This window comes from Hirundo rustica, chromosome 8 (genome assembly GCF_015227805.2).
Source record: "Hirundo rustica isolate bHirRus1 chromosome 8, bHirRus1.pri.v3, whole genome shotgun sequence".
Taxonomy (NCBI): Eukaryota; Metazoa; Chordata; class Aves; order Passeriformes; family Hirundinidae; genus Hirundo; species Hirundo rustica.
This window is the reverse complement of record NC_053457.1, coordinates 17,714,340-17,741,891: the sequence shown is the minus strand read 5'-3', so window position 1 is coordinate 17,741,891 and position 27,552 is coordinate 17,714,340. Positions and strand designations below refer to the sequence as shown.

The 27,552-nt window shown below is 42.6% G+C and overlaps 1 protein-coding gene across 6 annotated transcripts in view; it reads left to right on the top strand.

The window, feature by feature from the left end:
• Positions 1 to 27,552, top strand: part of ANTXRL (ANTXR like) — a 59,679-nt gene that overhangs the window by 26,359 nt on the left and 5,768 nt on the right. For 3 of the 6 annotated variants that reach the window (XM_058421577.1, XM_040071583.2, XM_040071582.2), the window contains 7 exons: positions 453 to 522; positions 1,654 to 1,732; positions 5,277 to 5,372; positions 6,012 to 6,050; positions 9,187 to 9,285; positions 10,301 to 10,468; positions 11,634 to 11,714. In XM_058421577.1, coding sequence (XP_058277560.1) covers positions 453 to 522; positions 1,654 to 1,732; positions 5,277 to 5,372; positions 6,012 to 6,050; positions 9,187 to 9,285; positions 10,301 to 10,468; positions 11,634 to 11,714 — 632 coding nt within the window. Of the gene's footprint in view, positions 1 to 452; positions 523 to 1,653; positions 1,733 to 5,276; positions 5,373 to 6,011; positions 6,051 to 9,186; positions 9,286 to 10,300; positions 10,469 to 11,633; positions 11,715 to 13,819; positions 14,180 to 17,467; positions 17,519 to 21,032; positions 21,340 to 27,552 lie in introns of those variants that run through there. The other 3 variants (XM_040071587.2, XM_040071586.2, XM_040071584.2) reach the window with 3 other exon arrangements.

Sequence of the window (27,552 nt, the reverse complement as noted above, 5' to 3'; positions counted from 1 at the left end):
TTTCTTGGGTTCAGACAGTGCAGCCTTGGATTCTCTTCTGTGTGTCTTTGGACATGCATAGACAAAAATTGAACCCTAAACTTTTGAGCCCCTGAGTAACTCGAGGGGTCAGACTATTCAGTGTGAGTAGAGGTTGCGTGTAATTTTCAGATAGATATGATGAACACTGCTCAAAGCTGAATTCCAAATGGCTGATCACTGCTGTCAGGAGCACAGATAACCTTCCAGTTCTTAGCTGTGGTATCTCTAGCCTGATAGCATCGTGTTGGCAGCAACATGAATGGTTATTCTAGTATTTGATTTTGTGATCAACACTACTGGGGAGTATTGGCACTTGCCAATATATTGAATTCATCTGCGGCTGTCATTGGTGTCAGTGCTTCTCAAGGGGGTGGCCTGCTTGAAACAATTTATTTTTTTCATCCCTGATAGTTCTATTAATTCCCTTTCAGATGAAAAGCCGACTTTTGTTCATGATACGTACTTACTTTGCCCTGCCCCCGTGATAGAAGACGCTGGACAGTGAGTATTGCTTTGTGTCAAGAGAGTGGACTTCTGGCTGAAGATGTCATTACTGAGCCAAGGGCTCAGGATTTTGCCCAAAGTGTCAAGCTGATAAATTTGTGTGTGTGTGTCATATTGCAGCCATCTCCTTTGTGCCAAATCCTTCCCTAGTATGAGCCAGCATAGCTCTATTTAACATCGGGTCTTCAGCACTGTTTAACCAAAGGTCCTCTTGAACCATGGCCCCATACCATGGAATCACAGAATGGTGATTCCTCCTCTTTTCCTATATCCTGTTGTTTCAGACCAAAAGGTAATTAAATTCAAGACAGACTTTTAATTTTGATGGAAAGGTGTTGCCTGATTTAAATTCCTTTGCTGCTATTGTATATGTTGCTTCCTATATTTTGCTCTTCTGTGTTTAGTGTTGATATTTTTCAGGCTTTTTAATCCTGTAGACTTCTGGGAGACATGGCACAATGCCCTACCTTTTCCCTGGGTGATCTTGTGGGTGATTAAATACTGTACTGGGGCTAGATGTGAATGCCTCCCTTCTCTTTTGTATTTGTTGCTGAAGGAAATTAATTTGGTGGGGTTTTGTCTTTTTTTTTTTTTTTTTTATTACTACTTCAATTTTTTTCCTCCCTTGGACCCTTACTCTGATACTGGAGAATGGATAGGGAAGATTCTTCTTGAATTTCACTGGCATTTCAGTGTTTTTACCCTTCTTGATCTCAGTGCAGGTGTTCTGGATTTGCTTGGATACAAAAGAACACATTTTGATTCATTGACAGAAGGATTTCTTTAAATATATAAAAAGTCTTAAAGTTTCTTGTGCTGTTGACTGTAGTATTGCTATTGTCTGAGGCAATCTGTTATGACTCACTGTCCTAGTGCCCTTTGCCCCAGCTGGGATGGTTTTTTTAAATAAAGAGCATCTGTCCCAGCTCAACCAAGGTAACATGAAAAGGGTGGCTCCTGGGCAAGCAGGAAGGCAAATGCAAGTAAGTGCCTGAGGCCATGAAGATGCCCTCACTCAACTGTGGATGTGCTGTGCATGCATGCTCATGGTTAAAACAGAGACAGAGTAAAGGTAACGATGGGTGTAAAGACGACACTAAAAATAAACATATCTGTTTTGTGCTCTAGGGTGGTTTTCCTACAAGTCAGCATGAACAACGGGCTAACGTTCATCTCCAGCTCTGTCAGCATCACCAGCACGCATTGTGTAAGTAATTCCAATGGGGCTTGACAGAGGAACCATGAGATCTTGGAAGGAAATGGTTGTTCTTCAGGCAAAGCCTCCTTGAGTGAGCATGACCTCTCTGCAGCTTCTGCCTCACTGCTACTGACTGGATCCCAGCAGCTCTTGGGAAAATAACTAGGGCTACCTAAGATCAAATTGTTATTGATAATGGATAGATCTAATAGATTTTCTGAGTAAAAGATGAGAATAAGAAGCACCCTGCCCATTCTTACCCCAGGAGAGAGATCCTCAAAAAAACTAGGATCCTGACAGAAGGATATGTGAGAAAATGATTGAAGGAGCATCAGGGAGCAACACTCTGTTGAGCCTTGGGGTACCCGATGGGATCTGGGGTAAAAGGTACAACTGGTAGGACTTATATCTGGCAAGGCCACAGAGGGAAGGGACAGTGATGTCTATCCTGCATCATGTGGTCGAAAAGATCAGGTGGAGAGTCAGCAACAAACAGCTAGAAGTTTCTTCTAGCTGAAGGATCTAGTCCTAGATCCTTTATCAAAATCTGATGTTTAGAACCAAATAAGCAAAATTAGGAAACTGATGAAGTGTTGTCTTCCTTGCCTTGGGGTAAAAATAGGCAGTGCCCATAGTTGGTGTGAGCAAGTACAGTAATTAAATATGTGACCTTGTGCTTGTGGTCTAAACCAAGCTGGCTGAAGTACCTGATAGCAGTTTATATCATTGTTATTAGTGTCAAAAGGACTTTTATAGCCTATGCCAAATGCTGTCATATTGGTTTGTAATCATTGTTGGCCATTTTGACAGCTGGAGAACGGAAGGGCAGGAATGCAGATAGAGGCGAATGGAACTTGTAAATCTAATTTTCTGATGTTTGCAGCAATGAAGGCAGGAAATATCACACCAGAATCCTGGATCAGTCTGGGTTGCAGGGGCACAATATAACAGACATGTTTGTTTCTTTATGGGATTATTTCTATTTTGGTAAAACATTCTTACAAATTTTCCATACTGAAGACTGATACTTTCACACTTAATTCCACTCTTTTATCTCAGGTACAATAAAACCTTTCAAGTCTGCAGTGGTGTTAACTGGTGCATTTAGTTACCCATATGTAATCTATTTCTGATTAAGACTGAAGTCTCAACCCTAACCGGGGTTCCTAAAGGCCAGAGCATGGATGGAGGAAGCTTTTCCTTTTGGCAGCCTTAGGATAAAAAGAGGAATCCAATCTCCAGTCGTGTCAGTCTTGACAGTTTTTGACCAGCCTCTTGCAGATTGAATTGAAGGAGGCAGGAAGCCTGACTTGCAGCTGATAGAGAAATACTGCCTCGCTCCGGTTATGTCCCATAAGCAGGGAGGTTGGCAGTTCAGTTTCCAACTTTGTCTTAATTTCATGCATTTCACTCTTCTCGTTTTAGAGGCTCCCTCCATTTCCTTTCCTCTCCTGTTTCCTTTTCTGTGGGTGGCAGTCAGCTGGCCTGCTCAGCTCTCCTCCCCAGCTGGTCCTTCTGTCTTTTCTGTACAGTAAGTATCTTCACTATGATCCGAAAGCCTCTGTGTGATCCCCGTGCTTATTTCTGTTCAGCTGCATGAAGTCTGCTATTTTCTTTTCAAAGTCCAGCTTCACTATGGTGCTTTGTATCATTAAAATCATTAAAAGAAGACTCTTTAACTTCTTGCTGCCATCAGCTCCTGAGCTACTGCTGGCAAATGTCTCAGCAATTTATATTTGAGTTAGCATGAGAAAAGCGATGGCTGGGAGCAAAGGCTACAAAACAAGGAGGTAATGTGTGTTTGGAGTAATAGTAGCAATGGTACTGCGTTGCTCCTGTGCTTGGATTTGTTTATAAGGAGTGCAGCAATATTTCTTAAAGTTATGCGTGATTTTTACTCGCCCTTTTCTGAGCGAACTGACTTTACTGGGAATTCATTTCTCTTCAAGTATCTGCTTTCCAGATGCATTAGTTCTACATGGGGCTCTGGAAGGGCCAGAGAGGGGGGCTTAGCCCTGAACTGCAGCTGGGCACAGTGTCCTCTAACAGGACTTGTTTGAGCAGGCAGTCTGGCACATGTTGGAGCAATCCAGCTGCTCCCTGGCCAAATGAAGGTGAGCCAAACAGCATCTCCTACAACAGGTTGGTTTGTTGCATCTATAACAAAAAGCCACAGAGAGTGTAGTGGTGGTGATGCTGTGACACAGATATGGGATACTGGGTTACCTGCCAAAAGCATGGAGTAGGAGCTGTGCTTGTGTTAGTATTGAACATTAGTATTGAACATTAGTAGTGTCATTCTGACAGCGCTAGGAACCGGCCTGAGAGAGAACCAGGTACCACCTAAGTCATTCAGGATCATACCCAGACTTTGCAAGGCTCTTACCAGCTGATACTTTGCTTCCTCAGCCTTTTCATTGCCTGAGGGGAAAACAAATGCACTTAGAATGCTGGAAGGAATCCCTGTTGTGAGAAGGGGCTAAGCATCAGTTTCTGGTATCATGGAAATTCAGCAAGTGGTTTCAGACTTAATAAGGTGAATCTCATGGACTTTATCATATAGAATTCACTTTTGGGATTTAGCTTCTTTCCCTTTATCCCACCTATCCTTTGAAAATCTTACAGCTTCCTCTCCAGCCAACTCCTCTTTCCTCAGCCTGATTGACAGACCTTTCTTCAAGCTCTTTTTACATCCTCTTAGCCCCAGGCTTTCCTCTAGTTTCCTGCTATGTTTTTCCTGTTCCCTGATACCCCTGTTGCTGGTGACTTGAATCTCTTCTCAAATTTTCCCAATATATATTAAAAAAAAAAAAAAAATAGCTGAAACACCAAGTAAAGTTAATACCATTCCAGAACCCAGTACATTCTCAGCATGCCACTGCCCATGTGAAACAAATGTTTGCTTTCCAAAAGCCACGTGCTCTGTATGATCTTCAGGAAGAAAGCAGTATCTGAAAACGTGATTCCTGTAGTCATCAGAGCAATAGAAAAGGAATATCCCTTCTGAATGCACTAATATGAAATGCTCCAAGTGCGAAGGATCCATCAAGATTTACACAAGGCAGGCTTGTGAGCTGATGCACTGAGCAAGCTGTGCTCTGGTCTGTGGTACTGACATGTGAACAGTTACCCATAAGGTCTGAGCTCCAATATTCCCATTCTTTGAATATCAGCATTTGCATATTGTGCATCTCTAGGAATCAAAGGTTACTCTGCACACCTGAGGATCTGTGTTCATGTAGTTTGAAATGCCATTCTGACAGTAATAGGGACTTGTCCAGAATGGGTTGTATACAAATTTAACCTTCTTGAATCTAGTGGGCTATAAACATATACCATAAATTTGTACATAAATTATACATATACACACTGCAAAGAGGAGATGCTTCCCTGGTTTTGTGACTTCAGGTGATCCCAATGATAATTGTGATTGACTGCACAATCTACCTGAGACCTCGTAGGGAGGGAAAGCTGACTTTAAATGTGTAACTTCAGGACTCCTGCCTCTTTGAGAAGTAACTCAGTAACTCAGAAATAATCATCTTGCTTGCAGCTGACTGGGACCATCCTTTTCATTGCTCTTCTGATTCTCTTTCTGCTGCTGGCTCTGGCTCTTCTGTGGTGGTTTTGGCCCCTTTGCTGCACAGTGGTAAGTACAGTTTTTTATTGTATTGACTTGGTTTCATCTATTCTCTGCCAAAGCACAGTTAAAGTGTTGGAGTGGGTGGTTAACCTTGCTTAAAAAGATGTCACATTGTAAAGCCCCAATTCACAAACAATTTGCTTGAAGTGCATGTTGAAGTTACTCTGGTCTGGGTTTTTGATTGTTTCAAGGCCTACGTGATTTTTACGTTGAATGAGAATTTTAAATAAGCTCATGGATGTGACTTAGGTTTCTGTAGGGATCAAGACCTCCTTTAGACCAGCTTTGAAACCTGCTGCATGGAAGTGCAGTGGAATTGATTTACTCATGTGTATAGAAGCTGTTACAGTCCTCTTTAGAGACAAGAGTTAGGGGTTTTTTTGCATTTTATTGGTTGGAGTTTCTTTAATTTATTCGGAGGAGCTGTAGATTCTCAGAGAATGTCTTTGCACTAACTTGGTGATTATATGGTATTTTTCATCTCATCTGAGTTTATTTTCAGCGGGGCTAATGAGAGGATTGAATGGGGAGGAATGAAGCAGAATGACTCACTTGTGACATGGGCAAGAAAGCAGGGAGGACATAGTATTGAGATGGATGAACCCTACCATTGTCTCAGATTCCTCTGTTATTTGTTTATTCCAGGTGATCAAGGAGCCGCCTCCACCCCCACCTCCAGAGCCTGTAAGTGTGTTTATTTTTGAGCTGTGGCACTGTCTTGCAGCCACTGCAGTGTACCGTGCTGCCCAGGAGCGTCAGCCCTGTAGGTGTCTTAATGACACCTTAAAGGCTGTGAGAGGAAATCCCCTGGGTCAGGACAGTTATTTCTGCCTCCTGGCCTCTTTAGATGCATACAGCAGAACTGCTTCCATCCAGGGTGGAAACAGTTGCGTAACTCAAAAATCCACAGGCCAACAGTTCCTATGGTATTTTGTTCCTTCTGCCATGCATCTATCAGGTGTGTAGGCAAATCTGTGCTTCTCAAGCTGTGCTGACAGCTGTCCCGCCTCCAGTAAAGCTGCCGTTGTTCTCAGCAGGAGTTTAGCCCAGATTGGTAGTAAGGAACAGTCTGGCAGCTAGAAAAAAAGGACAGCAAAGGCCACATTCTTGTGGCTTTGCTGCAGGAGTGGAGACAAAAGCCTGCCCTGGCTGTGGCTCTTCTGCAGAGTGACCTTTGGAAGGACATTTAGCCTTTCTTCATTTAGGTTTTGAGCCGTATGAGGCAGGATTGTGTTTAGCTCTTTTGGGGACAGTAACTCACTGACCCTGACTTCAGTTTAATTTCACCGTACTAGTTTCATGAAAATAATAGTAGTAAGTGAAAGCAACTCCAGAGAAAACTTAGGCCTGCCTTTATTTCTTTCCGAGGCATAGACAGTTGAATAATGGAAAAATACTTGCCTGACCCACAAGAAAAGCTTATAGTTTACTGTCAGCTTGCTGTAACTTGGCATGAATGTAAGGAGGCAACCACAGCTGCTGTTCTGAGGTTGCTAGAGGCCACCCCTAGTGTGTATGTGATTCTGTTACTTGTCCTGAGCAGAAGCACTGTGACAATTTAACTTCAGAACGCACCCCAGAATTCATGCTGGTGTTAGTGTGATTAGTGCCATCACAAAGCCTGCAATTGCAGTCATGCTGCATTTGAAGGAGAGAGCATCACACCGCTGCAGGAATTCCAAATGCTTTGCAATTTTAAATGCAATTCAAGGGAATGAATTGATGTAAGCCTCCAGGAATAACACAGAATAGAGATGTTATCCATCCCTTTTCTTGGCCTTGTCTTTGTCCAGCATGCGTTGTAATAATCGTGCATTGTAATAATTGTAACTGTGTAGTGGATTTCATTACATTAAGTGTCAGGCTTCCTAGGTATGGTGACCTGCCCTTCAGGTGATACAGAGTGGTATTGCTACTGTTAAACTGAATATAGGTGTGTAAAACTTGTTCTAAAGTGCAAGCATTAGATTTCCTTGTGGTAGCTGTTAATGTTGCTTTGCTGTGTGTTCAGTGTAGGGGATAGTTGGTATAAATCCTTTATCAACTGGAAAAGTGTCTGCTGTCACTATTGAATCTGTCCTACTAGAGTCATGCTTGCCAGCAGTAAGAGCTGTTAGACATGAACAATTGAAATCTGTGTTACATTGCATGGAAGAGGCAGAGTATCTTCTATAATACTCATGTTCACAATGAAATCAAATATAAATAAATTAAAAATGCTGATGCAGTTCACTGGGTATTGGTTTGTATATGAGGTGAAATGGGATAGAATTTGTGTATTTGTTGTACTCTCAAAAAAAAGCTTACCAAAGCAGCGCCATACCCAACATCAAACCACAATACCTTCATTATATATTTATTTCCCCAATTTAGGATAAAAACAAAATAACAGGAACAAAAAAAAAAAAAAAAAAGGTAAAACCAACACCAAAAAGTCCGACCACAACAATAAAAACCCAAACTCAAACTCCCCTTACTAGTTAATGCAAATGTCAACTCTAGTCGTGCCTGGCCATACTAAAGAATTTGTTGGAGAAACTGACCTGTTGAACTGTAGCTGAGAGACCACAGGTCACTGAATAACTGATGGAATATGCTCCAAGGCATAACCTAAGAGGTAAATACAAACAATAACGCATGGTTTAAAAAATATATTATTGTCTTTTGGGCTCTTAATTCTTTTTCCATTCCAATAGAAACATCCAGGGCAAATTTGTGAAGGAGTCATCTAGTAATGTAACAGTAGTTTACATCTCTCTGTAGTATTTGGCTTTCAGTTGATTTTTTTTTGTTTGTTTTTTAAATTAAGAAGTAAATTCAAGCAGTGTTTGTAGAAACGTATTGAGGAGCAGTAGTAGAGAGCACTGTGCATGGCCAGACCAAGAGCAGCATGCACATGTATCTGGATATCAGCATGAGGTACACTCATTTGAGGAATAAAGAAAATATTGTAGGAGGCTTGTTGTTCCCTCTCCTCAGCTCCGTGTGTACTTGGAGAGTGTCAGGCTGTGGCTTTCAGGTGCCTTGACTTAGTGTAATGATAAGGAGTCTGAGAAATCCCTTGGCTCAAGATGATAGAGCTGAAGATGTATTCCCAGGCTTGTTGAACCAGAACCATTTGCCAGCTTTTAGTTTGGTATAGGCAAGAACAGAAAAATGAACCTAGAGTTAATTCCTAATTCAGACTCTCGCATGTTCCAGAAAAACAATCTTCAGTCCTTATGATTGCTCTGGTTCTGATCTCCCTGACAATTGTGAGATGCTCCTGTCTGAACCCTATACCAAACTGTACAGCTTGAGCCAGATAACACAAAGCATTAAATAGTGTAGAATAACTATTTGATGTAAACAGTGTTTACAACTGCCATGAGAAAGGGGTCTGATGCTCATGTTAGAAAATTTAACAGTGGTCTACTTTTTTCTCTTCTGTTAGGTGACATTAAGTTCTAAAAGTGCAATTAATAAATTATTTCTTTGGGCTAACACATCTCTGCATTTTCTGCATAGCACAGTGGCAAGCCAGTATATGTACAATACATCTGCACTTTGCCTTCCCTTACAAATCAGTTGGGATTTTGGAGCTCAATACATATTTGATTAAATAAAAGCAGTCTGGACAGAGGAACAGGCAATCCTCTCTGGCTTCCCTAGTTAAAATTGCAGCTGCAGAGACAAGAGACTTTTTTAGTTTTTGTCACCGAATGAGCATAACACACAAAGCCAGATATCCGAGGATTGGACCATAGGATGTTCAGCTGTTTTCCACTGTTAATGCTTTTTGTGTGACAGCAGCATTAATATCTCCCTGTTTTTCCCACAGGACTCAGATGATGAAGATGGATTGCCAAAGAAGAAGTGGCCAACCGTGGATGCATCTTATTATGGAGGTCGAGGTGTTGGTGGGATTAAGAGGATGGAGGTATTTGGCTTATTCTTTAGTGTTATAAACGCCAGCATATGTAATTGAAAATTGTACTGGTATGTTTTCATGTGATTTTTTTGAAGAGGATTGGAGACTGGGATTTAATCAGGGCTTGTTTACCTAATTCGCACCTGCTGTCCAAGTAACAGGCATCAAGCAGCTGTCATTTGCATGAATAATTAAATGAATCTAGCATTATGAGCCAGAGAAAATTTGCAGGTTAAGAAATGAGATTAGCACCAAAAGAAGTTTTAATCTCATGAGTCAAACCCTTTGGTGCAGTTGCAACCAGTTTTCTTGTCAGAGGAAATTCAGGCAAAGCTACACTGGTTTTATATTTGAGGGTGCTGTCTATGCAGTGCCTGATTACTGTGGAAGAGGAGACTTCTCAGCAAGTTCCTGGAAGATTGCAGATAAAGTACTGCATCTTAATATCCTTAACCATTTTCTTTGGAAGAATTTTATCCTTGATGCTGACACCATGGATCATATATTGTTCTTGAATGCAGAATCACTTTTCTGCTTGAGCTAAGGCAGACAACAAAATCAGATATTAAGATATTATATATTAGGTATTGGGAAAAATTTCTTTGCTGAAAGGATGATTAGGAGTTGGAACAGACTGTCCAAGGAAGTGATGGAATCACCATACCTGGAAATGTTGGAAAGGTGTGTGGATATGGCACTTGAGGTTTAGTGGTGCTGGGTTAGCTCAATCACCTTAGAGCTCTTACCAACCTTAATGAATCTCATCTGCCCCAGATGCTGTTAGTTCCCACAACACCTTAGATTACTGGAATGTGCAAAGGCTAGTAGTTGCAGCAGTTTTTGAATGAGACTATTTTATTCTTAAATGTGTATTTCTGATTACTGTGGGAGTTTGGTGCTTTCATAAATTTGACTTAATTCCTGGTAGGTCTTGGTCATCTGATGGGAATTAGATTGGTATCTATGGAAACCACTGGTGGGGACTGCTGAAATGTCTTCTTACAGTGTGCTCTCCTGACATCAGGTGCGATGGGGAGACAAGGGGTCAACAGAGGAAGGAGCAAAATTGGAGAAACCCAAAAATGCTATTATTAAGTTGCCAGAACAGGAGTATGAGCCGTGGGAACCCAAGCCAAAGAAGCCCCATGTGAGAAAACCACCTTCCCAGCGAAAATGGTACACTCCAATCAAGGTAATGTGTCTGACCCTCCATTTTACCAAGTCCCTCATATCATGTAAGATACTGTATCCGACTTTCTTAGCACAGCCTTTCTTTCAGCAGAGCTGAGAGAGCCTATTTAGAAAAGTGGCCATTAATCCTCACCTTTGCCTGGTTTTGGCCTGTGCGTTTTGCTTGGGTCTGTGTTGCCATTTTTTTTTTGAGAAGAATGGAGGGTGTGTGCAGGGATCTTGCTTTCCTCAGCTCACACTGTCTTTTCAGGTACTCTTGCCTGGGGTGCAACAGCAGATCCCTTGATCCTTAGGGAGGTCAGATGCTGTTTTCTGCCATCTCAAGGCAGCCTAGAAAAGGATCAGATAAAGAGCACTGTCCTTGCTTTGACTGCATTGTGGCTAAGGGCTTGGATTGGGATCCAGATCTGTTTCCCCCTAGTTCAAGCACAAGACAGTAGTGTTTGTGTTTTTGGGCAAGTCACTCAGTCTCTCCATATTTTCGCCCTCAGTTCTCCCGTGTCATTATGATATCTGGTGTTTCAATGTCTTTTAATGTATGTATCCTCACACAACCCTAATGGCAGGACAGAGCTGTTATCTCTGCTTACAGAGAAGGAAGCTGGAGAGCTAGCAGAGTCAGGGCTGCAGCATACCATGCTCATCCCAGGAATCTATGGCCATGTCCCAAAACAGTGCTTTGTGGGATGAGTTTCCCCCTCCCCTGCTTACTCACAGAACAATTTAACAGTGCTTGAATGTTTCTGGAAAGCATCTGTGAATTGTAAAGCCTTCCTAGGCAGGTATTCTTGTGGCTGTTTATCCATGCTTCAGTTCTCTTCCCGTCTGTACTGTACTTTTGTTCTGCCTTTTGTAACACCTAAAGTAAGATTAGCACTTAAAAGTAATACCTGTCTAATTGTGCCTCTTAAGGGAGTTGTTCACATTAATCTACTCTTACCCTCACTGTATATTGGGTATTTGGCTTACTGCATATTGGGTATGACCCCACTGGGGTTCTCCTGGTTTTCCAAATAAACAATGTACAGAGGCCAGGTTACAGGACCAGTGTGGGTGCAAACAGCTCAATACAGAAAAGCTGTACCAATCCACCTGTTGTTTAATCTCATGCTATTTTCAACACATTTCTTGGTCACATCTTGTCTCTCTCTTTTTCTTAATTGCAGGGTAAACTTGATGCACTGTGGGCTTTGGTTCGACGAGGCTATGATCAAGTGTCTCTTATGAGACCACAGCCAGGGGATAAGGTAAGGTGTCCCAAAGGCACTGGCATCACTGCTCCCTCACAATCAACCCATCTTTTCTTTTCTTTTTTTTTTTTTTTTTCCCATAAGCTTATGTCTTTTCACATTGCCCTAAAGTTAAAAGCTAAACATTTTTAATGTTTCTTGGATTTAATAGTGGAGTTCAGTGATTATAGAGAAATCATGAACTGTACAGATGATGCAAAAACAAGTCATGGCAAGGTTAATGGAGAACAAGTTGGTGTTGTATTGTGTGCAGACACACCTCTCAGTCATCTCCTATACATAGGCAAGGAATATCTCCGGCCTTGATGAAGTCTGTTGGCCAAAAGTAGGTCAGGAGTAGACTCCTCCTGGGGGGAAGCAGGGAGTTTGTGTTTTTCAGAGCCACAAAGATGTCTGTGTACTGTCCCTGGGTCATGGGCAATGGCTTAGTTCAGAGCTCTCACAGTTTCCCCATGTGAGCCTGGCAGTGTTATGGTTTCTCTGTTTTGTTATTCTGAGGGGACAATTCCCTAAGAATTGAGTGCTGCTGCTTTGAGCCATTTCACCATCAAGGTTTTGCTTTCTGCAATGGTTCTTTGTAACATGAGAACTAAGCAGACACAATAGCATCTTTCTTTCCCTTCTGGGCAGAGTCCATACATTTCATCACCTTGGCTCTCAGGTGAGGGGATTAGAGAGTTACAGCTACAGGGTCTGTGAAGTGCTTTTTTGGGGATAGGACTGGTGCAGATGCCCAGGCTTGTTTGCCTGGGTAGCTTTCACACCTAATGACAGACTTTAAAAGTAGCTCTAATTTGCTTCAGCTAGGGCAGTAAGTTGCATGTCTCTTGCTTTTGGCAGAATATTGTTATGTCGTTTCTGTAGTCATTACCAAACATGCTGCATCAGTATTTAAAGTTTAATCTCTTCCATTTTTCTTCTGGCACATAAGGAAACCGAGAGAACAAACCCAGCTTCTTATACTACTTTGTAAAATGGTCTTAAATGTTTCACTAAGCTGCATTTTTCAGGCAGCTGTGCTTGAGACACCTTATTTACTTTTTAAGCACGATCTAGAGGTTCTGAATAGGCTCTTTAGGTCCAGCTGTATTTTGATAGCACTGACATTGTATAATATGAATCTATCCTCTGCCTTTCACTCCCTCGGCTGGGACATTTCTATCAGCGCAGAGCACAACAGAGCCTCTGTTAGCCAGAGTGGTCAAGAAACATGCAGGGGGCTGGCTCAGAACAGGGATCCTCAGTTCCTTGCCTTTCAGCTCTGCTGTGGGGAGAACAAGGGGCTAAAAAGAGGCAATGTAAAACAGCAAGCTGAAGGATTATTGTATCAGGGATAACATAAGAAAAATCAAATGTGCATCTGGGAAATAGGGTGGAAAGAGTCCTATTGAGCCAGATCCAGTGGAATCATAGAATCATCTCTGTTCCCTGGCCTGTGAAATTAAGTAAGGCTGAAGAATATTGAAAGTGAAACAAAAAAAATAGCTTGACAACCTTCTGCTGTTAAAAAAAAAAAAAAAACCTATCACAGGCCTGTATTTCATGGAGAAAACTAGCACAGAAGGGAGCAAGTTTATTATTTACTCTTTGGGTAACTTCTCTAGTAGCAGTCTCTCAGTGGATAATTGACTCCTTGTAAGTTAGGTTTTTGCTGGGGGATGTGTGTCGATCCACCTGTCTGTGCCCGTGAGTAGGTGTGAGCACACACACAAGAGCACACTCATCGTGTGGCTGAAGGGCTGGGAGATCAGGTCGGTGTGGCAGTGACCAGCAGCACGGACAGCTTGGAGCTCTGGCAGCCCCAGGAGCAAGGGCACAGCTCTGCTGGCCTCAGCCCAGGCAGGACAAGGTCACTCCTTGGCCAGCTGTGCTGGCAGCAGCCAGAGCATTTAGCTTGGGCTTGGGGAGACACGAATGTCCAGCCTGCCGTGCCTTGGTGCGTGGTGTTCTTCCAGACTCGCCCATCCCAAGGCCAGGGACTGTGTGGTGATCTTGTAGTGAGAGATTGCTTTGGTTTGTGTGGTTTTGAGGGGTTGGGGTGGGGGAGCAGGGAAATGAGTTCTTAGTGGGGTCTAAGTGCACTTTTCTTTTTTTTTTTTAAGGTCATTTCTTCGTTGTCTTGGTTGTTCAGGAAAACATTGAGCAAAAGGAACACAATTGAACTCTGTTTTGGGAGGGACACTTGGATAACTGAGAAAAGTCCTAAATCTAAATTCCCAGAATCAAACAAGTTATTTCCTTCATATTTTCAGAGATTACCAGAGATATAGTTTGTTTCTCACTGGATCAAGACTCTCCAAATTTCTGTTTCACAATTTACTTCCATTTTAAAAAAAGTTTCCTTTTTCCATTTCTGCTGCTTCAGCTGGACATCTGTTCCTTTTTTCAGCTGTTGGATGAAATTGTAGCAAACCACTTTTTTCTGCATAATGAAAATACTCATTATAGAGAAAAGAACATCCACAGGACAGGGAGAAAAATATTTTTTACAAGTCTTTTAGGACAGGGGGAAGATGGAAAAGGATTTATATTTATATATATATACAATTTATTTTACATTAAAACAGTCTTTAGAAGCTCTTTTGAAAAGTGTAAATTCTTCATCACTTAAAAATGAATACTGTGAATTGGGAGCTTTTCTCCCCCTCAAAAACCAGAAAAATGCTTATAGAAAAACTTCGATAGTTTTGTTGGTTTTGGTGTATTCATCAATGTATCTGGCTTTACCACAGAGAAGCAAAAGCCTGTTACACATTTTGAGAGCTGTTGAGTGTCTTTCCCCACAGCAAAGGCCTCTTCTCTTTGCATCTGCAAACCATACAGCAATGGCAGCATTGCTATCCCAGATTATTAAGTCATGACTTCTTACCCATTCCCATCATGAAGCTAAGTTAAAAATAGCACTGATTGTGTATTTTTGAGTCTTCATGTGGGGAAGCCCATTCCAGTGTGAGAACCTCACAGTAAAAATACAGGCTGAAGCATGTGTGCAGTAATATGGGACTGATGACTGAAGAGGTTCTGTTGTCCTTTCCTGTGAGTGAGCAGGTCTGCTGTCCATCCATCTATTTTTCACCCTTCATCGTGGTCCTGTTGCCATTCCCCATCCTGCTCTTTTCCCTACCTGTGCCCTGCTTAGTGTCCTGCCCTAGACATTGTCTTCCATGTCCTTCAGTGGTTTCTTCCTTGTTTTCTCTCTCTGTTTTTGTTTGCATGCCCTTCCCCTCAATGAGCCAGACTGATTCCCTGCAGTCCTGTCTTTGGGGGCAATAGGGTGGTCCCCATCCTCTTACCCTGTTCCTCTCAGGCTGCAGGACCTGAGCTGCTGGTAGCATCATGCTCTGGGCTACAGCCTGGCTCTGGAGCTGGCTGAAGCTCTGAGAGTTCCCCTGCCCTGGGTCATGTCTTCCATGGCCTTATCAAGAAATGGATCATTCATCAGTATTAGGCAGAATTGTACTAATAGGACCGTATTAATCTTTGTGAAAATCACAGGAGCTTTTTGGAACTGCCTATTTAAAGAAAACCATCCAAGCACAAGCTCCGGTGTTCCTCCTCCTGTGTGCCCACAATATTTTGTTTGGCTCTTACAGACAGCTCCTCCTCTCGGTCTCCATTCGAGATCATATCATAGCCCCACCACTGACATTTATTAATTTGGCAAGTACCTCAGTAAAGGGTCACAGGGTCCTGCTCACTTGATTTCCTCAGGTCACCTCTAGCAGGAATTTCTGTTGCACCAGGATGGGGCAACAAGGGATAAACACACTTAGCTCTACCCCATCATTATCAGCTAGGCTGTTATTTGTGGTATGGAGTTTTGCTGAGCTCTCAGACAGCATCAGCAGAGAAGAGGAGTGATGAAAAAAAGACTTGTGGCTCTGTGGTGGGTTGCTGAACCTTCTGCCTTGCTGGAATGTACGAAGGTGAAGCCTTCATAGGCGTTTGTGCTACTGCTGCGGTGGCAGATCTCTTAGAGCTAGGCTTTATTCTTCCCACCCTTCCTCAGAAATCTGTCTTAGAGGACCAGCAGTCACTCTTCTGGCCCAAGAAAGGGGTTGACAGCTCTGAGGTGGGGGCACTGCTCCTCCAGCCACAGGAGCATATCATAGTGTCCACATGGCGTGATTGGGCTGTGTGTTGCTCAAGGTATTCAGATTTCCTTGAAGACTTTCCCATCACTGTGTTGGTGTCCTCCTGAGCTTGGTTCTGAGATTGCAGCAGCTGCTGTGAAGGTTGGAATTTGGGAAATATTAGTGTCTGTCTATCTGGAAATGCTTCATACAAACAAGCCACAGTAGCTGCTAGGGCAGGTTGTCAATAGTCTCTGCAAAAGGAAATTTTCAAGCTCTTCCCTTGTCCTCATAGTTCACGGTGGGCTTTTACCAATGGGAGCAGATAAACATTGGAAGCCCCAACATATGCAGAGAGGAAGGGAAGGTGCTTTCTGATGGTCTGTTAGTTGCTGCTTTCAGCAATTCCATTCCATTTTGCTTCTCAGCCCATACTGATTGATGCAGGAAATTCTTAGAGGCTCGGTTTACCAAAGTCCTTGACTAAAAACCCAACATTTTTCCCCTCAGGCAGGCTTGATCATTTACTTTAAAGACTTAAAACGTGATCTCATTATTTTCACTGAAAATTTTGTAGCTGCAACAGGGAGTGTAGTCTGGATTTTGCTGTCACCATCTCCTTGTATACCCCTGGGACTTTACTTAGAAAAAAGCAATGCCTTAGTAGTACTACCCTGTGGTTTGTAAGTGTAAAGCCCTTTCCTGGGGAAGGGGACTAGAAGCAGGCTGTTGTATAAAACTCTGAGACCCTTTTTGCCTTTTTCTGTTCCATAAAAATGAGATTAAAAGGCTGCTGGGCAGCCAGAAATGTCACAAACTAAGAGCTGCTGGTCATTTTAGAAGCCAGAACTTCTGGATCCTTTCAGGTTCTCACCCTTGAGTTACAGTGTGACTTGGAACAAGGCATAGCAGCTGGAATTTTAAACAGCAGCCTTTGAAATGAGGAGTGTGTGGGTTCCTTATTCTGTGCATCCCTTTCAGAGTGATCACTCTTAGTCTAATAGATTTGTTAAAGCTCAGAAGGTCTCATTACCCTCAAATTTTGAGCGATTGCTTGTAATGCTGACCATGACATCTATGCACCTTAGTTTTCCTAACAACAAAATAATGATGAGAACACGGTATTTACCTTCCTCAGAGCTCTGAGGTTCACTGTTCTGCCAGGCACTTGGGACTCCTTAGTTGAATCATGGGCCACCAAGCCTATGGATTATTAATGACTGATAATTAGTGTCTAGCTGCTCCTTACAGGTGGTCAGCAGCTTGAATGCAGCCCAGGCTGATGGCAGCACCCGCCTGTCACGCCATGGCCGCTGCCCACGTACTGCTGCTATTTGGAGCTTATTCTAATTACTTCTCTTCAAGACCCAGTAATGGCTTTTAATAGGCTTCCCTGCCTCTTGCTTGGAGATGTGTTGTAATCGCCCGTGTAACAATTGGCAGAGCTACAGGGGGTGTTGGAAATGCAGCACCCAGCTCCTGCAGACTGAAGTCATCAGTGGCTGTTGCCTGGTCCTGCAGCTTTTCTCCCTTTGCTTTCCACCTTCATAAGCTGCTGAAAATATAAAGAGATGAGGACATAGCCTGCCACAGTAGGTGATCTCACTTTGTCACTTTCAATGAAAATGTGACACATTTAGCTCCCATTTTGCTACTTTTTTTTTTTTTTTTTTAAAGGACACGGGTATCTAAGACTCATTCCTGCTTTAGCAGATGTGGCATGAAGGAAAGAAGCTCCCTCTCTCTGGTGTGGGACCAGTGTCCTAATGCACAGTTCCCAGGATGTGTTGAGTGCTGCAGCTGGAAACATGTAATCAGTGACTAATGAATTTCCTGTCCTACAAGAAGCCCATACACTGCGTTACCTCTCATTTGTGCCAAGATTGTGTTATTTCTGTTGTGGAAGAGGAATCCACAGACTTTTGGGGGTGGATGCTCCCTGTCTGTACCCAGGTCGGACCAGCGGTCTGTCCATGTGTCTGGCAGCCAGAGGCATGCTCAGGAACAAGAGACTCTTGTGAAGGATGAGTGCAAGTCCCAGGGCTGGTGTTACTTGGCACACAAGAGGATGAAGGAGGATTGGCCTCGTGGTTAGGGCACTTGCTGTAACTTACATAAGTTATTTCATTTCTGTTGTACTGCAGTTGTACAGTGAATAAGTGAGATGAAGAGTAAATTCTAGGAGGCTCAGACCATTTTCCTGCTAGAACTTTGAGCATTTAATAGACAGACTCTGTTAGATAGAGAGGGTACTCTTCTGCTAGTCTTAAAATATATGTACCACTTTGCTATTTCTCTGATATTTATGATAAAGGAACAGCTTCATGAGGTTTGATTCTCAGGTTGTTTTTATAGGGAACATGTCTCTGGGATAAGGCCTGGTGATTTAATCGCTCATTAACTGCAACTCTGGCGCATCTGCGTGGGGAGAACAGGCTCTTGTGGTGTTATCACAGTTTTCCAGGCATCACTTCACTGATGCTCCACAATCCTACAGCGTGTCCAAGGGCCTGACTTGTAGCCCTGAGACTGTCTTGGGCCTTAGCAGTACCACCACAGGGCAGTACTGATGGCAGAGCTCTTTTGAGAGGAAAAATACACAAACGCACGTGCAGTTGCTTACTAGGACTGCGTGTACGGATCCACAGTTTGCACATGGACAGGTATGTTGCAGCCACTATGTTCATTTGTTTCTCAGGTGCACCCTTGGATCAATGCTGAGTATCATCTGACTGTTTCAGTTGATTTGCTGGGAGCTGTGCATCCCTCATTGTCTTTGAGTTGGGTAACACTGCAGAAAGTAACCTACCCAGCCTTCCTCAGCTCTCTGCTTGCAATGCATGCTTCTAGTAATTGTGCAGAATGTGTAATACTTCTGAAGTTCTTTGAGCTGCAGAAGTAAAAAAAAAAAATTACTGTGTTAGAGGATGTATTCATACTATTATTCACACTAAAATTATTGTACAGAACGGTAACTAAAATTCAAAAGGTATTGCCTTATTACTTTCCTCAGAGGAGCTGTAGTTCCAGATGTCTCTGTTCTTGTAGAAACTATTGTGATTCATGTTGTGGTACCAGATAAAAACCCAAATCAGTCTCCCACTACACAAGTAACAAAAAGTCACTAGACAAGAAGAGCTTAGATCTATGTATGTTAGGTCTTAAGGTCAAGTCAGTCTTCCTTTGAACATTCCAGCTTTGTATGCTAGTTTTAGTCCCAGACAGGAACAAAAGGACTGCAAACTCCTTGTGCTTTTTGCAGGAGCACTGGGGTTTCTACAGCATTTAAAAATCATTCAGGTTGGTTGGTTCGGGTTTGGTTTTGATTTTTTGGGATTTTTTTCTGGTGTGTGAATAAATCCCTACTTTCCTCCTCCTAGGGAATTTACTTGCCCAAGCAGACCACTTAGTCTCCATTGGCTTATTAAGGAGTGGGATACACAGAAACTTTGAAAAGAAGCCAAACCAGAGCAGTGTCCCTTCTTGCAATGCTGGTGGCCAGGCACTCTAAGTTGAGCAAACCTTTGAAGAATGAGAGTAGGTGTACTTTGGGTTTTTTCTACTGCTGGGGACAGGCCACTGACTGCTGAGGTGAGAGTAGGGTGTATAATAGAGTTCCTAGGAGAGAGCTGAGAGTCCATGTCAGGACTTTGGTACTTAAGTTGCTTTTCTAGCAGGCTCATTCTTAGAATATGGTGGTTGTGTCCCAAGACAATCTGCCATTCAATTTAACGTAGGGGCTTTTGGGGTGGAAGAGGTTTTCTGTGCTTTATCAACATGCCAACACTGATAATGAACTGTATGAGTCCCATCCCAGAAGAGGTAAATCCATGTGAGATAAGCACAGGGGAAGCTGAGAACTGTAGATTTACCATCTATTTGTTCTAGGTAGCAGTAGAGCCATTTAGGGGCCAGTTACTCAGAGAAGCATTGGTGGTAGTTATATCTGTTTCCAGACTCTAACAAAGAGGCAGACTGTCTGTGTGGTGGGCCAGGATCTTACATTTTTTGGCTTAGGCAAGGAAAAACAGTAAGCATTTCCACCAGGAATCCCTGAGTTTCCATCATTATTCTGTACCTTAGTCAGGTGAATAACATTGTGTACACAATAATCCCAGCTTGCTCCTGAGAGACAGTCAAATAATTCACCCAGGAAAGCATGATGACACTTAATTGCAGTTTGAGCAAGATCAGTTATGGTCCTTTGTGGCCTAATTTGCTGCTCCCAGCAAGCCACCAATACCTCAAGGCTGAGGCAGTTGCACCCAGCAAATGTTTGTTGCTTTTGTTGCTGTGCTCCAAAGCCCTCCCCATTCTAGGAGATGGACAAATGCAATGTCCTCTTCCCTGAAAACACCCAAGGAAAGAGGAAAATCTTTTGCCAACCAACCTCTGTTGTGTTTTTTCTTGAACCACATTCTAGTCTGCTCAGCATTCAAGTGTGGAAATGTGTGGTGCTGTGGTTAAAGCAAGGGATGTGAGTCACAAGTCCTGAACTTGTAAATACCATTTTTTCCCCCTGCATAACCTTGAGTAGATGACATGACCTGGCGGTGGCTCTCCTCACTTCCTCCACTCTGGGACCCTCATCTGTAAAAGCTGTCAGGAAAGAGGAAGGCAGTAAATCACGCGTTGAGTGCAGGTTTAGGTTAAGATATTTTTCTGAGGTTTGGGTGGGATTTGGACTGGCATGACAGCACTTTGAGACTGGTACTGAATGTAAACTGTACCAGATAGACCTTTACTTTGGTTATGCCCAGTGTTACTCTTTTCTGTTCCCTTTGTCACTTCAGCTTTTTTAGGGCTCAGAATCAACCGGCTTTGTTATGGATCTACACTGTGCATTACTTCAGCCACAGCCTCGGCAAGGTCCAGGACATGTGATGTTTTGTGCATTCCTGCAAGATATCTTGTGACTCTGGCCATTCTTTCAGGAGATGTCTGTAGCCCATTGCTGCATTTCCTTGCTGAGGCAGGCTGGAAGCAGCATGCAGTTTCCTGCTGAATGGAGTGTGATGCATACTTGAATAGCCCAGTCTTCAGTACTGGGGTGGGCTCTTCATTTTTCTTTCCCTGTGTGCCTAAGCTGAAAAAGTGGTATCAGGCATGAGAGAGCTGCATGGTAGGGATGTGTTCAGCAAAGTTTATTTTGCTGAAGGGTACTGGTCCTAGCTTAAAAGTCTAATTTCCCTGGCTGAGCTATTCCTCTCTCATATTCCTCATTTTTGTCCACTTTCTCCAGTGGTGAATTGGAAGTAGCACCCTTGTCTTCAGTGTATTCCTGCACTGGTCTTCAACCTCACTGAACAGATTCCTCCCAGAAGACCCATCCCTTGTTTCAAGCAGTGCTGTGCACAGCTGGGACTGTGAACTGGGGAGAATAGTGTCTGCAGATGTGTGTCTGGCAAAACTATCAGTACTTGATTGTATTCAACTCTCAGTATTCTGAAAAAAGAAACTACAGTAGCTTGGGATACTGCAGCTATTAATCTTATTGCAAAACAGCTCCTGTTTTAATTGCCTAGTTGAATTGAACACCATTTTCCTTATTACTGTCTTGATTTAAAACTGTTCCTTGAGATGGTCTCTAAATGGGTATTTTTCATGTTAGTAGAATTAGATGAAGTTGAAAATATACCATTGAAAAAGTCTAAATGTTTTCAATTCTTCTGTCTTAAACTCAAAGATAATTTGAAATTAACAACATATGTTTCAAGCCTGAATTAAACTGATTTTGACATGTTTGTTTTACCTGAAAATTGAAGACTTTTGCTTGCTATTGACTTTTCCTTTGGCCAGCAAGTGAACTGAAAGATAATTTTTATTGCTGCTGTGATAAGCAATGCATGCCATGGGTCCATGAGTTTGCCCTGGCAACCTACCTCCCTTGGTCCTTGGGGGATCCCTGGATGGGATTATCACACATTTAGTGTCAAAAGAAGAGCACCTGTGCTCTCTCATCCCTTCCCCACTCAATAAATCTTATTTTCTCAGCTATTTGGCCCCCACAGCCAGGGTGTCTGAGGGCATACTGGACTTCTGAAGGATATTTTCTCCCAGGATATTTACAAACAAGGCTGGTCCCACTTTGCCTCTATGAGAGGGGCTCAGGCGTCTTGCCTGAGTTTTTTGGGCAGCAATGTTGGCCATGCCTCAGCCAAGACAATAGGTTTTGTCCTGAATGTGTCAGCAACCCCAGGAATTGCTTAGCTGTGTGTCACTGTCACCTTGTGCTCAGCTCCCAGCCCATGTGCAGGATCTCATTGTTTAGGCAGAGTTTGTGAGGCAGGGATTAACTTTGTGTGCTGTGTCTCCATGGTGCTGCTCTAGTGAGCCAAGGTTTGTGGGTGGTTTAGTCTGGTTGCTAAAAAGAGAAAAAGCAGAGATTTACTTATAAGAGGAGTTTTCTGGATTTTGTGAAGGAGTCACATGTGCCTCGACTGCTTTTAAATATCACTGCCTCTTCCTGGGTCAGGATATGTGTCCTGTTTAAAGCTGGGTTACCTCACACATCTTAAAGCTCAGTCTAATTCCTTTTGCAATGAGCAGCACTTTGGGTGAGCCCAGTAGGTTACACCTCTTGGTAGCATCACCTTGCTCATGCTGTGCTGTAAACAGTTTGCTGCTGCTGCTAGGATTATCCTTGTGCATTTGCATTGTCACTTTGTAATTTTCTATTTGAATTTATCTGATGTGCCGAAGGGCATTACAGGGTCCTCACTGTTACAACAGTGATTCACCACGCACAGCACAGTGATTTCCTTCCCCTCCAATAACTCCGTCATAGAAGAAAGGGAGCAAAAGTGATTGGAGTTTAGAAAGAGGCCAGATAATACACTAGGAAAAGGATGGGTTGGACTTATTTTTCTTTTTAAAAGCAACACAAAAGGAAATAATTACATTCTCGTTGCTGGACACTGCCACTTTACTGGACCTTACTTTTAAAACCCTCTTCTCTTCAGTTAATCCCATTTTCTCTTACCTCTTCATAGTTTTGGATTAGCATCATTATAGGTGTCGGTGTTGAGCTGCCAAATAGCTTCCCAGAAAATGGTTATGTACGAGAGAGGACTTATTGAACTGGAAGATATGTATGAGAGTCAGGTTATCATGCAAACAAATATTTTAACTTGATGATATTTAATGTTTTGATTTGAGCCCTGATAACTTAAAATGGCTACATATAAAAATTAATGACAATTTCATAAAATAATTGTTCATGATTAATGGAATACCCACTATATAATTAATTTTGATGATTATAATTTAACCATTAAATAATATAATTAGGAAATAATTATAAATTACATATTTATTAACATGAAAGTGTGATCAGTCACCAACCTGGTGATATGGGAGTCTCCGGCACTTCCAGTACTTTATTTTTCAACACAAAAATGATATCTGAGTCCCAAATTAGTAAAAGTTAGTAGAAGTTACTTGTATGTGTCTGAAAACCAGGCAGCCTTGGGTTTTATGCGACAAACTCTTTCAGCAGCTCACTAATTTCTAGCCTGTATGCTGCAGGGTAATCAGTGCAATTCCCAGGAAATCCATGAAGGTTTTAATGAGCCGTGACATGTTGAGTGCACAGTCAGCGTGAAGCAGTGCAGTGTGAGGAAGCTTTTGGCAAAGGCTGATGCTCGCAGATCCTGGCTCCTGAGGAGCCAGCTGCTAATCCTGACACTTGCCCAGGGAACTCAAATATTGGGAACTCTGTACCACCTTGCTTCATCTCTTTCACTGTACAGGTGTTGTATCCATAATCTACCTCTGATAAATAGATTTGCTCAATGAGTTTCCCATACTGGCTGGTTTAAGATATTCTGTGTAGGTGTTTCTGCTAGAACACTCCTTTATTAAAAGATGGGATAACCCCTAATTTTGCCAAGATTAATTTTTTCCAGAAGCCACTGATCTTAAGGGTGTGTATCTCATAGTTTCCTGTGTGTGTGGATCAAAGTCTTCACCTAGTTAAAATGATCATGACTTTTTGTATGTGCTCCATCTTGTCGTTTTGTAAGTAGCATAAAATCTGAATCTATTATTTTGAGATTTAGAGCTACATTTTTATACTGAGCTATTGAGAGATGTTTAGGAAGTGAAGCTCCATGCTGATGAACCAGGCCCATAGCAAGCTGGCAGACTCATCCCACTGACATAGATAAACAAAATTGGAGAGAGAGCCCAAGGAAATGACATTCGTTTTGGATTTCAGCGTCCTAAATAATACTTCTATTTTAAAATAATAATTAATAATTTAATACTTCCTTACTGGGAGCAATTTCCTTTTTAGTTTGGTGGTCTAGTGTTTTGAATGGCCACACTCAAATTTAAAGGACTTATTTTTCTTTTTAATCCATTCTAAAATGCAGGTATCTTATTCTTACAAGGTCATAGACAAGAAAATTCAGTAAACTAAGTGAAGCTAACTCTTTTTGAGTCAGATACCCACCTCTGCAAATCCACATTGCAGCACTGGGACTCCATAAACCAAATCAAGTGGGAATGGAAAATCAAGCAAAATTTATAACATGAAGGATGTCTTTTATTAGGTCAACTAATGTAGCTAAAAATAAGAAACAGGCATGTATTTGTGTATACAAATAGTGACATGCACAGAGATGAAACTGGATTCGATTTTTGTTGAACAGCAATGCCTGTATTAAAATAAAAAGAGAAAAGGGACAGCTGCTGGCAGATGGCCTGGATTTTTTAAATTCTTTTTGCTGAAGTGCTGCTAGTATCATGGGTGAACAGACTTTCCATTGCGCTCTTTGAATTGCCCGGATTCTTTTAACAGTCATTTCTGTCAATTGAAGACTTGCTGAGTAGTAGCTAAAGATTTTGAGGAAATGAGTGCTGGGGAATGATGTAGTGAGCACTGTGATGAAGGTAGCCCAGCTACATGATGCAGTGGCTTTCAGGAGGTTCCTCCCTTCCTCCCCCTGCCTTAAACCACACACAATAACACATCCTAGGTGGTCGAGGAGACTTTGCCCAGAAGTACAAAGTGCCTGAATTGCACATGTGATTGTTACACTGGGATAAAAGCTGGAGTCGGGACAAGGGCAGATCCCACTGCTTCAGTATTTGTACTTTTTGAAAAGCCAATTTGGCAAGCAGCATAACAAGAGCCTAACAAGTGGATGGACATATGGGGAGGCAAAATAATTGTGCATTAGGAAGACGGTGCAGATGTGAGCTGAAGCAAGGGCGTAACTCCATATGGCACGCTGCTGACCTTCAGTTGGTGCCTGAATGACGGTACGCGGCGCGGGTCGCTCCGTCTGAGCGCGCCCGCTTGGGCAGCGGGGCCCCGCCAGACAGAGCGGGATTCACGCACATCATCTGCTTCCTGCAACACAATGAGGCAGCTACCCGCAGCTGCTGTGCCTCAGATCATCCTGGTATTGCTGCACCTCCCCTGAAACAGTTAGGGTGTTCCATGCTTCTGGAAAAATATATATCATTACCGCTGCCAAAGTGGTGGTGGTGGCTTCTTAATCCCTGTTAATCCTCTGTGCAGGAAGATCGGGGATAAGTGTGCAGGATACCTAATTTCTATCTGTGTTCCCAGGGTTTAAAAGCCTTTATATGCCTTTGGAGAGGAAATTACTTAATTCTTTCAGACAGAGAGTATTAAAAATCCTGTGGTTAGCATGTTTATTTGAGAAGCACCATGGATTTTTTTATAAACTAACCCCAGAGAGATGTGCGTGTTAGGTAGAATAACGGTGGCACTGTGTTATTAGGAAACTGTGATGTGTGGAGAGCTTAATTCTTCAAACTAGAAATCTTTTGACAAAATACACTTGCTGAGTCCAAACTATCACTTACAATTTATTATCACTTTTTCTTCCCTTTCCCTTTTCAGCTGTTAATCCTGACTCTGGCTTAGAGTTCGACCTCATTTTATCAATGGCTGCTTGAAGTCCTCAGGAGGATTTGCCCCAGTATTCACCAGAAGTCTTTGATATATGAGATTGTAGGCTAACACTGATAATCTTTTGTGAGGAAGTGTCACAATACATACATCGATCATCCAAGCCTCTATCTGTCAGACTCTTCCAACTCAACCGTATTTTTCATGACACAATGCAGCGCATGGCCTTTAAATTACCCATCTGTCTGACAAATGAGTGAGTGTGGCAGAAACTGGCAGCAGTTTGACGTCGCCTATCACTTTAACTGAAGTGAAAGTAATGCAAACAGATTTATGGGATCCCCTTTGATTATAGACTATGAATATATTTGGAATTGATGTTTGTGAGAGAGACACAACACAGGAGCAGGGGAGGCTTGTAGGCAAAAGCACTAGTGTTGGGTTTGCAGCTTTGCATTTACTATGGGAGGGAAGTGTTCTGTCCTAAATTTTTCCCTCCCCATATGGTGCATCTCATCTGAGCACCTCTGACGTTTTTTCTTTTTCTTTATTTTTCTTTCATCCTGAGTGGTTATTTACCTGCTCTAAGTTCATAACTCTATTAAAGCTGAGTATTCTTAAATTTATTTGATGTACAGCTGTTAAATATATCTGTAACATTCATTGCATGTCACTAAGTACTGCTGAATTTCCAAGTGGGCTCTGAGTACAGAGCAGAAGCGGCCTAGCAGAAGACAAATACCAGGCAAGGATGGCTGCTTGCTGCAAGGCTGGTGAAGACTTGAGTTCTGTGATGGAGTAGAGCAAAGCATTGGCTTGGTTTTTTTTTCATCCAATGGTTTATCTTTGCAGAAGTAACCAAGACCTTGTCTTCTGCTTTTTGCCTCCATGAAAAGGCTCTGGCCCCAGTATAGTATTGCCATGAACTGGGTTCATAACCAAAGTCTGGCCTAGCAAGCCTGGATTTTTAGGAAGAGAATTTTATCCTACTCATTGATGCTGTTGTTTAAATGTACTGGTGAACTGTGGTGCTGAAAGCTGGGACAGAGAACTACTGAGTGTGTCTCATGTGCAGGCAGCAACATGCCCATTCAAACAACTCATGTCTGCAGCTGAGCTCTGGAAGTCCAGAGCCATTCAGTCCAAGTAAGTGGTAGGGTGGTACCCTTTGGGTTTTATTACGTTTTTAAAATCATTTTCTGAGCTCTGGAGCTTACGCAAGCTCCTTTAAAACACTGCTTGCCTTTCTTCAGAGAAGCCATAGGCTTAAGTGATTCCTCTCTTCTAAGAGAAATAGTTTTTCATGAACAAGGGTGCAGGCATTGGAAGTCACTCAGCAAAACAGTTGTGGTTCTGCTGTGATAGCTTTTGCCTCTTTTCCTGAGGAAATTGTGATTTGTGAGTTTGCCACAGAAACTCAGCCCATTCTCTAGACACCTCCAGAGTTTTCTCATGCCAGGCAGCACCGAGCCAAGAGGATGTGTGACTGGTGTGGGGTTTTGTACTCCTGCTGCCACAGGTATCTGGGTAGATGGGGAGGATTGTGATCTACAGCTGCTTAGCTTTGAGATAAGTTTTCTGTATTTGGAATTCTTCTCCTGAATTTGCTCAGGGGATGTTGAATCAAGCTGAATTTCGTTCATTGATTCCAGTGTGCAACCCCTCTGGGTTCCTCACTGAGGCTGGCATGTAGCTTTTGCATTACCTAGGAGCCTCTGGCTGCTTCCCACAGGAGAGGCCAGGTGGTCTTTGGGGTCTGTCTCTCTCTCTGTCTCTTCCTGCCTGGAACGTGGTTGGTGGGAACCTATGCAAAGCTTTATTTTGGGTAAAGGAAACCCTGACATATCTGCATTCAGCCTCTAGTTGACTAGGACAT